The 13,425-nt window shown below is 43.9% G+C and overlaps 1 protein-coding gene across 3 annotated transcripts in view; it reads left to right on the forward strand.

Moving 5' to 3' along the window:
* Positions 1–13,425, forward strand: part of espn (espin) — a 109,278-nt gene that overhangs the window by 77,911 nt on the left and 17,942 nt on the right. For 2 of the 3 annotated variants that reach the window (XM_035382804.1, XM_035382802.1), the window contains exons 8-10: positions 6,780–6,938; positions 9,472–9,685; positions 12,276–12,374. In XM_035382804.1, coding sequence (XP_035238695.1) covers positions 6,780–6,938; positions 9,472–9,685; positions 12,276–12,374 — 472 coding nt within the window. The remainder of the gene's footprint in view (positions 1–6,779; positions 6,939–9,471; positions 9,686–12,275; positions 12,375–13,425) is intronic. The other variant, XM_035382803.1, reaches the window with a different exon arrangement.

Below are 13,425 nucleotides of genomic sequence, written 5' to 3' on the forward strand. Positions count from 1 at the left end.
AGACAGGTTAGGGAGGGACTCCAGCGCTAATGTCTGAGGAGGAAAGCCGGAGATGACAGAGGGATCAATGTTGCACCTGTGCCAGAGCTGCAGTGTGCGATTAGCTGGAGGGTCAGTGGCTTATTCCCGTAACAGTCCTATTAAAAATGCATTCATTTTAAACCACGCACCCAGCACTTCTGAATACCACCAGGCTCTGCAGGAATCTTAAGAAATACAATGTACTTGCAATATAAAGAGCTTAATCATCTCTGCTGGATTGTGTTACTGAGTTGCTAATGATGTCTTATCTCAGTGGAGTGCAAGCTAATCAAACAGCCTTCCTCAGGCCCCAGAGTATTTTCGGAACAGCTGCTACTGCGGGCAAATTACCCGGGGGACTGTTAAATAGGGTTTAGGGCGTGGCTAAGCTGTGACTGACAGCCGTGTCAGGCGTCGCTGTGTGTCTGAAAAGCACAGAGGTGGCAGGAAAGCATAAAGCTTGAAGCTCAAACTCAAAAGGTTATAAGCGAGATAAGTCCCTGCATCAGCCTTGGTTTTCACCCTTTAAGGTGTGAGATCGCAAATATGTGATTAGAACGTTCTTAACTGAATATTCTGATGCTGATGTAACGATCATAATTGAAAGCAATGGAGTTCTAGAACACTGCCTTAAAATTTTGAAAAAACATTCCAAGGACGCTACTCTTCAAAGCGTAGTTTGAAAGTGAGCATGCTGAGGGCTCTGGGCTTAGGGCTTAGGGCTTAGGGTGGGTGGGAGGCAGCCCCTTTAGGGTGTGTTGGAGTGAGGACCAGGCTGCTTTTCCTCACTGCAGCAGAGGGGCTTTGCACCAGGGCTCTTCCTCTGCGTTCCCCTCACCTCATTGAGCCGGTAACGACTCTCGGGGGGGCAATGAAGTGACAAAGTAATTGGAGCGAGGCTGAACAGATCCACCGCAGGGTTAAGGGACACGGACAACCCAACCCCCCCCGGCCCCCCCTCCCCCCCCCTGGCTGCGTGGGGGCTGCCTGCTAATCACTGCCTGTGCCCAGCGGTTAACCCATGTCCATGCTTTGCCCAGGAGCCCAGGAAACAGCCTCACAACGCGCTAATTGTTCCTGGCCATTAATGAGACGCCTCATCATCCAGCCCCCTTTGCCCGTCAGTAGCGCCGATGAGCTCTGTGATGGGCAGACTCTTAATTCCACTAATTGGTCTGTCGTCCTGTGGACTCCAATGTAAACACTCTGGCCATAGACCATTATCGCCACAAAGGGTGAGACTCTGTCTTAATCCCACTAACATTGTGCATGACATTCATTACTGTACAATGTACGTTCATTACTTCCCGATTCTAAATTTGGGAAATGTTTTACAAGCCGACGTTGTTACGACGTTGTTGCTGTGAAAAATACATGTACTCACACACACACACATACATAAATGTGCATGTGCACACACCCATACACACACATACACCCACACACACACACACACACATACACACAATGCATTTCAATGGAATGCAGCAACACTTCCTAGTTCTGAAAGGCCTGGAAACAGCGATAAGAACCGAAAAGTCGGCACTCACTCATTTCCATTATGTTTGCGGTACATGAGGGCTCTTTGCCAAAATGCATACGCCACACACTGCTGAATTATACGCTTAGAGTGAAAGCACTGTGGAGATAACCACAAGGGCTGACCGTTTGTTACTGCTGAAGTGAGATTGTTCTCCTTTGAAGCCAGATTCAGGGAGTACTTTAGTAGATTTTTGCTAAAGCCCTTTTCCCTCTGAAGAGTTCTCTGCTGGTGATTTTCTCTTCACAAAAGGCTGATTCATTTCCAGGTCAAAGAATATTAGTCTGAAACATCTTTTGCTCTCAGAAAAGAAGTGCGTCTGGAGCTCGTCCAGCATATTCAGTACGGCCTTCCACATTCTTTTACAACACATTAAATGTACAGGGCGTTCTGAACATCCAGAGTAAATGTCTAGTCATTTTTATTTTTCCATTCTTGCATGTTTTTATTCAATTTCCTGGAAAAAAAAGCCAGGGTCACCTAAATGGCAGTCCCCACTCGTCTGTGTGCAAATTTTGAGGCTTTAAAGCCTTTAAAACGCCTTAAAGACTGCGTGGTGGTGGTGGTGGGGGGGGGGGGGGGGGGGGGGGCTGTGGTGGTGGTGGTGGTGGGGGGGGGGGGGCTGCCCTGGGAACAGGTCCTCGTTGCTCAGCTCCCGTGCGAGGCGCACGAGGTCTAGGGGGAGGGCTTTTAATTAGCTCTCCCTCTCACCTGCCCCCCGCGCCCAGGTGACGAGCCCCAGGCTCACCCTCATTAACAATTAAACGCAGCGCCTGCACTCTGGGGCACAAAGAGGTGCTCTTAATTGCGCTTGATGGAGGAGAAGAGAAAGCGCCGGCACAAAGATCCCCGCACAAAAGGTCCGGGGAAAAACAATCTGTCCAGAGCACCATAGAAACTCACGCGCCTGGTAACCGCTCTCGTCCGGCAGCGTTGCTATGATCCCATAATAAACACCGTGCAGCCCTCGGGCTAACATCTCCCACTTCTGCTTTTCTCCTCCTGCAAAACCAAACCTAAATGCGTTTGTGACGCCGGTTTGGTATTTGATTTAAAAATGCCTCTAAATTAAAGTCCATGATTCATGAAAAATGATTTCGTTCCTGAAAAAAAAAAAACTGTTTCCAATGACCCCACTGGGTGAGGTTTTTATTGATTCTGAAGCAGATGTGTGTATTACGTATGACCTAATTTAACACCAAATTTCATCGGTTCCGAATGCCATTTTTCAATGCGATGTGTCTTTCTCGTGCGTTTGGAGGGGTGTTAAGTTTTGCGTACCTGGCCGCTGTTTGCTTACTGGCAGGTGGCACCACGGCACTCGCAAACGTGCTTCCAAATCCCTGTTCTCACGGCTCTCTGTTTATGGTGGCACTTATTTACTGACGTGTGTTATTATCACTAAAAGGGTTTAATTTTTTCTGTAAATGTGTGCTGCTCTTACTCAGAGCCAGTCAAAATATTGCTGCCAGGAACAATGTAATCTCCCAAGCCCGTGAGATTTGAGTCCGCGTTATGCCTCATTCTTCTGCTCCGTGATTTGCATAGGGTCAGGGCTTTCTGCGCTGCGGTTGGTCAGAAGGTTGGCGGTGATGTCATGCTGCCGCGGTGTGATAGGCCTGCTTTATTGATGAAGGGCCTGGGTAAAGTGAGAGGGCAGGTAAAGTGACACAGGTGTTGTGGAACGGGGATCTGGTGACACCTGGCTTTTCTGCACCTCTGGGCTTTTTCTGTGTCTCTGAGACCGGCGTCTGTGAGTGGGGGAAGTTTCACGGTAAGACTGTAATGCTGGAGTTTAGGTCCTCGGCGCTGTGTTAATGCGGAGTTAAACGGGCTGTCACTTGTAGATTCGTTCAGACTGAAATTGTGTGGCTGGTTCATCTCAAAGTTTTATGCTGCAGTCTGAGGAGTAATAGGCACAAATTGAGCTGGATTTACACGGGGATATCATCTGAAGAGCAGTTTTTTTTTACAAGTTTCGTTTACACACTAGTACCATTGGGATGTATGCGCTTTGTAATGGTGCTGATTCAGGTGATTTCATCTCAGGGAGTACTTTTTTCTTTCAGCTAGATTATGGTCAGCTGACATGCGATATGCTTCACAATATAATTGTTAGGAATCCTCTCATCGTTTTGAATTATTATGAAACATTTGGATAATGTGTTCATGACGACGGTTTTGTTATTACTCTTACTCACTTTTTATAATGAGGCAGGGAAGGCAGTTGGTTGTTCCCCAGTGCTTGTGTTTGTGTTTCAGTAATTGTATGATAATCTGTGATTTGAATCTTTTGAGTCTCTCGGTGCTGGGCTGGTGTTACAATACAAATGTCTACTCGATACATTCAGGCTACATTTATGATATCCTCATGTATATATAGTTCAAGAGTTATCTGATTTATGGTTGTACAAATAATAATAAATAATAATATTTGATTTGTGGAGTGATTTTCAGAAGGAATCTCAAAGCATTGGACATCAGGGAGAAAAGGCCATAAACAATGATAAAAGGCAGTTATATGGCTACTGGTAGGGAGGTCAGGGAAGGCTGCATATGTTTTTTTTTTTTTTTTTTGGGGGGGGGGGGGGGGGGGTGGCTTCGGTCGGCTGAAGCAGAAAAAGTAAATTTTAAGGTTTTGCGGGTTTGAGAACCATATTGACTGCACATTGAAACATGTATTTACTACATATTTAATAAATAAAAAGCTGCCCACAACTTTATTTTTCCCACTTCTGGTTTCTTTAAGTTAGTTATTATAATTTTGTATGGGCTGCTCCTAGCTTGCTAAAAACATATTTATAATCTGAAATTGTAAGGTTTTTTGTGTTTTCCACATTGGTAATTCAATTTGATGCAACCTTGTAAAGGGTTTGTAAATTGAGTCGAGCAGGTGTTACTTGATGGATATTTGCTATATATCTTTGCTATATTTTTTGATTGGCAGCTCTGCTGGGAAGGACCGGTAAGGTTAATTGTGCTGACCTTCATCCGTCTGCAGGTAGAAGGAACAGGCACATCTGTGTACATAAAGATCAGAGGGGGCCAGGTAGCCTGAGTCATCACCAGGTGTCCACTGAACACAGAGTCGAGCTGAATTAATGCTTGGCAGATGTGTGTGTGTGTCACGCAGGAGTCTCTTAGCCATTATGGGGGGGGCCCATTGTGGAAGTACCCCCCACCCCCCAGCTCATGACAATGAAATCCATTAGCATTCGCTTGTGTTTCATTTCCCATAACTCCATACGGCTCCCTTGTTACTGGAATGATGAGTCAACAGTGCAAATGCAAACAGGTTGTCATGGCGAGTATGGGGGAAGGATCATGGGATAGATGTGTAACCTGACTGACAGCTGTCAGTATGTGCATTGTGGGAGTCCATACACCAGCTGGCTACATTTACGGAGTCGCTCTCTTTAAATTGAGGAAAATCGGGTGCAAAATGGTCTTGTATCATCACACAGTGACATCTGTGCTCTTGGGTTTTTAGAGAGACAACTACATAAAATGCTTTGTATTTAAAGTGTGGTGGTTGTAACTGAATTTAGAAAGAATACACACATAAATATATCTGAGAAATTATTAGATTGTCCAGTGCATTTACACACACCTTTACTTGTTTACAAAAATGCTAATAACAAATAATGAAGCTTTGATTTAAAAGCGCTAAAATATTTTTGTGAATTGCTGAGTTGTATGCTGTCAGTGCTGTACAATGTAATGGCTATCTGTAATGCATTAGGTCAGTTTAAGCCATCTACTCAGTGAATGTGGATGATCTGAGCATGGTGAATGCTTGGGTGAATGTGGAAGATCTGATCATGGTGCATGCTTGGTGAATGTGGATGTTCTCATCATGGTGAATGTGGAAGATCTGATCATGGTGAATCTTGGTGAATGTGGAAGATCTCATCATGGGCGACACGCAGTAAAAAATCAGATCTCTAGTGATTTCACATTTTGTAGCTTTCCTGGTGGATTCACTATTGGATCTGCAATGCAAATTCAGTCTTTGCATTAGGTAAATCCAGGACAGGCAGGTAAAGCAGCTTCTGCTTGGGTTGATCAGGACATCTGGAAATTTCCAGACTGTTCAACAATAGCCCACCTGCCCACCACTCTGTAATACTGATACTTTGAGGGGGTTTGTAAGTTTCTTTTGTTGTGGTCTGAGATGGTGGCACCAATAGTGTGAACCAGACCTGGGTCAAATACGTATTTATTTTGAATTCAAATACTCTTCTACGCTTTACTGATCTTGTCTGGTGTATTGGAACCAATTAAATACTCTCAAAAAGTGCAAATCCCACCTTCTGGTCATATTGGCAGACTCAATTACACCAGGCAAGATCAATAGAGCACAAAAAAGTATTTGAATCCAAACAAATACGTATTTGACCCAGGACTGGTGTGAACTAAGGTTCCATGTGACTTCAGACCTGCAGTTAAACAGCAGACGACTGCAGAGAGAGAGAGAGAGAGAGAGCGTGCAAGAGCAGAGATTGACCATCCGCCTCGTTTGATTATGTGCCTGTCCGGTGAACTTCTGACTCCATACAAGGAAGTCTCCCCGAGGGCTTAGCTGCAGCGTTTGCATCCAGTTGAAGGCAACATAAAGCCCGTCTGTTCCTCTGCCTGAGGTCCCTCTGGCTATTCCTCTGGCTGTTCAGCCGCTGTGTTTGTCATGTGGATTTGCTGACCTTGCGGAAAGGTCTGTCTGCACGTTACCTCAAATTAATCTAGTCATATTTTTCTGTGCTGTTAAGAAAATTGTCTTTTGTATATTTGAAGGAGAAAAATGTAGCCCTTTGGCCATCATCTGTACGTTGCATCTGAACACAAATCTTACATGAGCTGGTTAGTTTAATGCTCTTTTTTTTTTTTTTTTTTTTTTTTTTTTTTTTTGAAAGGATTCGATTTCTGGCCCAAATGCTGTGCATTTAAAGGCAGAAAAGCAAATTAATGGCCAAATCTTTTTTTCATGCCTATTTTTTCGCTGGCTAGGGGCTCACTTGATCTGAAAGAATGAAGAAGGAAACAAACGGCTAAATGACCATGGTTTACTTCTCTTAGTACACATTAATATGTCCACTGTTAATCCAACTCGAACAGTGTCAATTTAACTCTTAACAGATATAATTTGGTCTCACTCTGGAATATAGGTATGCCTTGATTTTAATTTGTTCTGAGACTCCTCACTTCACCTTTGTTTCGGCAGTTGGCTCCAGCTGAAAACCCGGACCGGCTACGCAGAGTCGACTCCAACAGGAAGTCCCGAAACTTCAACAAGCAACCCAGCACTGGGGACTACTACAAGGCCCTGGGCAGCAGCGCAGCCGACCACCCTGGGACCGGAGCCATGGCACCTAACGAGGAGGTAAATTCGACCCCGCCCCGCCAAAACCCGCCAGCGTCCCCTAGCGTCCCTCTCCACCTGCGATTAGGGCTCATCTCACCTGCTGTGCAGAATGAAGAGGGGAGCCTCAGGATGGAAGCTTTGCAGTGGAAGCCATGTTAAAGACCAGTGGCCATGACAACTTGACTCAATGTAGAGGTCTGAAAGGTGAACACATGTTCGGGGCTACTCTGCGCAGTATCCAGTGGTGGACCACATACTGAGTGGTTCGCTCTGCTGCACAGTGGTGGTGTCCATCTGGACCCACAGCAGGGAGGGCCAGCAGACAGTGGCCCAGATCAGTTTGGCCCAAGCTGCATTCTACCTCCTCACCGGCCAGTACCGACAAATGCACCAAAATGGCGCACTCCCACCATTGGCAAGGCTTTCCGTCAGCTGTATCTGCAGCTGCACAAGGAGCTGTTTGCCAGGTGGAGAGGCGTCTTTTAAAAAATAATAATAAACATTTCAAAGACAGACCTCTGAATTTGGCAGTGACTGTCAAGTTATCTTAAGGGGCAGCTTAAATAAAGTAGCATCCCTCTAAAGAAAGTAGAGGTGGCAGTGTAGCATAATGGATAGGGAACTGGGTTTGCAACTCCCAAGGTTGTATGTTTGAAGGTAGGAATGCCATTGCTGTTATATCATTGAGCAAAGTGCTTAACCTGAATTGCTTCAGTAAATATCCAGCTGAATAAATGAATTGCAAATGTGATGGAATAACAACATAACTAAAAAAACACGCAAAGGTTCAAACATATTAAAAAATGTTTGTAATAATAGATTATCTGTTGCTTAAAGTATCCATTCAGCTCATAGGACATTTAAGCGAACAATACAAAAAGCTCACAGAGTTTGTGAACACAATTGAGAGTACTGAAAATACCCTTATTACTTCTTACAGTAATATCACACACACACACCTATGTGCCTTTGTTCTCAATGTTGTGCACATACATTTATCACTCTGTTCCCTTTGGGACCGGAGTCCACTCCCTGCTGAGTAAATTCAGGCTGTAAATCAGGTCATGGAACCGTCCTGCTACGATTGTGGCCCGCAGCTAGTTAGTGGGGGACCACCTCCGCTCTATTCCACGCGATTACCGATCCGTTAGTTCTCAATATTAACAATAATTCAAGTGTAAAACTATTGTTTTAACTTTCTTGTCGTCCTCTGGGTCAAAAATAACAGTACTGAAAACCCCTGAAATAAAATTTTTGTCAGAATTAAATATGATGAATTGTCCTGGAGTGACCCTACCATGATTAGAATCGATTATAATCGGGCTTTATAGTAAAAAACAAGGGTGTAGACTGAAGAAATACAGTCTTCGTAAACTGTGAAGTAGGAAACAGTTATTCCCCCATTTGTTGATGAGTTACAGGTTGTTTGTACATGGAAAAATATAGATTTATGGTTTAAAGTTAAATGAAGAGGCTTTATCACAGGGGGCCTGTCGAGGGTGGGTCATGTTTTATCCCTTGCACATAGGGTGCGTGCACAATATGAAGACAACATGAGGGTTAATTAGTGGTTCACTTCACATTGGATGGATGTTTCATTGGAACATCACACTGGGAACCTCTGCTGTCAAGAAATGCATGAACTTCAATGAATGAAGAGTTCAGGGATCAGAAATAATCAAATCGGTGTCAGTGCTCTATATCACAGACTGGTGGAATTTTCATTGAGCCTATCAAAAACCCATCAGGGTGTCTGTTGACTGGAGCAGATGGTCTCTCTCCCTCTCACACACACACACATATGCACATTTCTGGAAACGCACCATCTGGTCCTTCCCAGGCCTGCTGTGACTCCTGTTATTGGATGGGCGTACGGTTGTTTAAGGGTCAAACATCACAGTCGTCTCGACTTGCTAAACAACTGTGTCAAGCCCCTTAATGAAGTACACGATGCACCATGGAGGACAATGGGTGTGAAAGGAGCACGCTTCTGGTTCACAATGACATCTGTTCTGCTTAAGTGCTTCAGATGAATGACTGAAACCAGCCATATCACAACCGCCTGTCTTGTTGATAAAGATCAAAAGTGGGATATGAGGATGTGGCCTGGATTCAATCTAAATTTGTCCTTAACTTTAACTCAAAAAAAGGACATTTTTATTTTTATTTCAATTTTATCCTTTGCCAACACAGGCTCGGGTAGCTTCAGGAATCCCCCAATTTAACTGACCAAAATAGGAATAAAACGAATCCTGGCATTTATCTGTGAGACAGAGCTATGGACAAATGTTGCTTGAGTCCAGTTGTATTTAGGTCAAGACTGTGTTCTTCAGCAGTGTGGTCAAGTGAAATGAATGGTTGATGAGGTAAATGTCAGTCTTTATAACCTCTTGTAACCGTGTGCCATTACTTGTCTGGTACTGAGGGGTCAGACAGACACTTGCACTGTTCTTTTCTCAGAAGCTGTGCCTGAGTGACGTTATTTAGGGTCAAGGCTGTGTTGCGTAGGTCTGAACGACAATGGATTTTTTTTTTACATGGTTATACCCAGGGTTCTCAGCTGTTGGAGGAACCAGCGCAGAGCGCCCCCAGTCCACAGAATGGAGCGGCAGGCGACGCACCCGCACCTCCTCCTCCACCCCCCCTGCCCGCTGCCACCCCACCCCCACCCCCTCCGCTACCCTCAGAAAAAACGACACCCCAGCCCGCCACCACACCCCAGCCCGCCACCACACCCCATCGCCGCATGTCGTCCTCCTCTGGAAGTGAGTGAGCATTCTATCCCTCTCTCTCTCTCCCTCTCCCTCTCTCTCTCTCTCTCTCTCTTTCTCTCTCTCACGCACTCATACATCACACACACACACAATACAGTGTTCATTACGCTAGAGGGAGATAAGGATGGGCTGGTATCATTTCACAGATCAGGTGTTCATGCGTGCAAGTCCTCTGTGTGTATTTGCACGCCTGTGGCATTTGGACTCATCTCCTCTGGTCTCGGGAGTTGGGGGAGGGGAGTGTGGGTGATCTGGCAGTTTGTGATTTCGATTACTGTATAATTTGGGCATGTTTTCTGCTCTTCTGTATTCTGCCAAGTCTGCTTCTGTTTATTTTCACACTAACACTCCTCTCACTTGTTAAGTGCGTAAATGTTTTTACTTTTTTTTAGTTGCAGTTTGTGTTGCTTCCAGTTGTTGGACTTTTTTTAGACAGTAATGGCAGATGAAAGTCTAGACATACACTTTAAAGGAAATATTTGGGCCAGTTATATTGCTTTCTGTAGGCTTCTTCTATTTTACCTGCTTCTGAGGTACACATTCATATTATATCAACATAGTCTAAAATGAGATATAACAATTTGCTGATTTTCCTCCATTTATATATTAATTCTTAGACTCAAAGTCCCCAAATATATTGGCAAGGTTTATAATGTGGGTCTTTCTGTATCTGGCAGTCATCCCAAGAATAATTTGGCTGATTGAGACCATCCCTGTCCACCTCTCTCAGAGAAAGATGGCATATAAATGCAATCAGTTATTATTTTTAATATAATTGTTGTTGATATTTGATAGAGGGTCATTTTCCTTCATATAAATGCCATTTTCCTTTAGCATTCCATTGTTTCACAGTGATCTGCCTGGAGGACTGGAGTTTGAGATTTCCCTGGAGATGCTGTTTGCATTGTTTGCATAACTGATTCTGCACACGATACTTGGTGTCAGATATGAATCAGCCACAGACAGCAGATTAAGTTCCATTTCCTTGAGAGCAGAAAGGGAGGCTCAAGCAGTTTCCTTGGGTTTACAGGAGGCAAACCTGACAGTCTTTTCTAGATAGCTTATTACAAATTAATGCCACTGGGGCTATTGATACCTTGAAGATAGGTTTAGTGTTCAGCAATTTCCTTAATTGCCTAGAGATGTACTTGGCATGGTGGGTTTACAGAGAGCCCAGAGATTGCTGTTCTTAGACAGCACTGTTGATCCTGTACATAGTTCCCTGGGAAATTGAAAAGAAACACAAAATGAATATACTTATATATTATTGGTACGGAAGAGGATTAGGGCCACGTGAAATCTTTTTTGAGTTCTGACTTTCAAGTCAGAATTCTGAGATTAAAGTTAGAATTCTGAGATTAAAGTCATAATTCTGACTTTATTGTCAGAACTCAGAATTCCGACTTTATTCTCAGCATTCTGACTTTAAAGTCAGAACTCAAAAAAAAAATTCACATGTGGCCCTAATCGTCTTCCGTATATTGGACCTCACAAAACGTTTCTTAAATTATTTGTTCTTTTCTTCTTAAAAATGTTTCTACGGAATAACAATGTGAGATTCATGACACGTGCAGACTTTTGTTTTTGTGCACATCCCAGGTGTATGAGATGACGAATGCTGGCTGTTTGTAAATTTCATGCACAATCCTGTTGAGGTGATTTGCATAAGGAAACAGCCACGAGCAAGTACAGATAAGAAAATGAATTAATGTTCTTGGAAATGTTCTTTCTCGCAGTTTACAATCGAATGTTTCATGAATGAGGCTGAACGTCACTTTGTCGAGGGTATGATGATTGTTAAAATGTGCCATTACTCAACTTAATCAGTTCAGAAAATATCCAGAGAGTCAAGATGGTTGTTGTATTATGTCACTTTTTTCATTGGAGTGACTTATTGCATCAATTAAATAAAGTTAAAGCAAGACGGGAACAGCTGCTCTGTGAGACTACATTTAATTTTTTAAATTTTGTCCAAAAACTGACCTTCTAAAGAAGATGCCCTTTGACACTTTAGTGTTCTCTTAAAATAAAATGTAATACTGCACATAAAAAGCAAACTGTTGAGGTTTTTGTGGTTTGTGTTTGCTACTAACCTACTGACAGGTCCGAGTTAACTAGCTTGCAGGCTAGTTCAGTATTTCCTGTGTTGTCACGAAATAGCCGTTTCTTAAAGTCTGTAGAGGAAATGGGTGGAGACATGACAGTACTCACCAAACCTACAGTAACAGTAACTTGATTGTCATTGAAGTCCAAGCAAGGAAGTAGTAATCACCAAGTCTTAGTGTTATGCTTATAATAAAGAGACTGAGCACACTGAAGTTCAGAGTGGTTCCAATGTGCTGTTTTCTCACCTTGGTCACATTGAGTCTTGAATGTAAACCCTTTGATATTTTTTCGTCATATGGCATTGTTTACTAACAAGGTCCTCCTGTCTTTTCCTCTCTCTATCCTCCGCACCCCAACGGGCCTTCCCTTCATCCTGACGCTTGTCATGGCTCCCCTCCCTTGCCTCTGTCCACGTCCATCTGTCCCACCTCTCATTTTGTCCACGGTCTGCCACCATTTTGGCTTTCTGGAGCAGTGGCTGTCTCCTCCTCTGACCTGTCCCCCACTGTCTTGTCTGACTCCGCCCCTTCTTCCACTGTCCGCCCGGACGCGGTGGTGCTCAGGCAGATGAAGAGTAAGTACTGAGTAGCTCTGTTGTGAATCTCTCTCTCTCTCACTTCATCTCTCTCTCACGCCATCGCTCTCTATCTCTCTCGCTCAATCTCTCAGTGACAATCTCCCTTTTTCTCTCTCTCGCCCTCTCAGCCCTCTCTTTCTCTTTCTCTCCTTTCTTTTATTCTTTCTCTCCCTGGAGTTAGGATCCTCTCCCACCCCACATCCTATGTGTTTTCATATCCTCCTGCCCTTGTTTACTCTCACATTCATGCTTTTCCCTGCCATTCTATGTTATTTTGTGATCTTTTTGACCCTCCCCAGAGTAGAGGCCTGTTGGATATGCAGTTGGTTGGTTTATCAGACCCTTACAATGTTGGTTGTAATACCAGGATTGCACCCCATTTCCTTTGATGATAATTCACTTTTATTAGAGGGAATTTATTATTTTTAAGATGTAAGCTAACATAGGATGTGATTAATGACACTACACCCTCATAACTGTAGGACTTTTTCAAGTATATTTCTACCTTAAAATATATTAATTCTTTGCAACCCGTTTGTTAATGCAGTCGCTCTATCCATGGCACAGGCCCAGAATCTGAGCAGAGTGTAAATGGCTGGTGCGTGGCATTTTGCATTCACTGATCCTGAAGCCTGACGGCATAATGACTTGATTGTGAAGTGAAAGTGGTGCCTGCACGTGAGGAGGGTCGCCAGCTGCTGCTGCTGACATGTTGATCTTTTGTTGCTTGTTGCGTATGAGTGGGCCAGGCATGGAGAGTGCATCCCTCTGCCACCTGTCATGGCTCCGCCCCCACCCCCCAGTCCAGAGATTAGTTCCAGGGACGTGTTTTCTATACACACCCAAGCTACAGCATGATATTACACCTGTTGAATTGTTACATAAGAACCCTGTATGCTTGTGCCATATACAAACTTAGGGAGACTTAGGAGTACGTTAGAGAAAATGCTCTAGTGCCTCATTGGACTTGAATTAGGAGCGTAATCGCAATGGAGATCTGTCAGGACAGAAAACTGCCAGGTAGGCCTGTATATTTTTTATTTAGGCT

The sequence above is a fragment of the Anguilla anguilla genome, chromosome 11 (assembly GCF_013347855.1).
Source record: "Anguilla anguilla isolate fAngAng1 chromosome 11, fAngAng1.pri, whole genome shotgun sequence".
Classification (NCBI taxonomy): domain Eukaryota; kingdom Metazoa; phylum Chordata; class Actinopteri; order Anguilliformes; family Anguillidae; genus Anguilla; species Anguilla anguilla.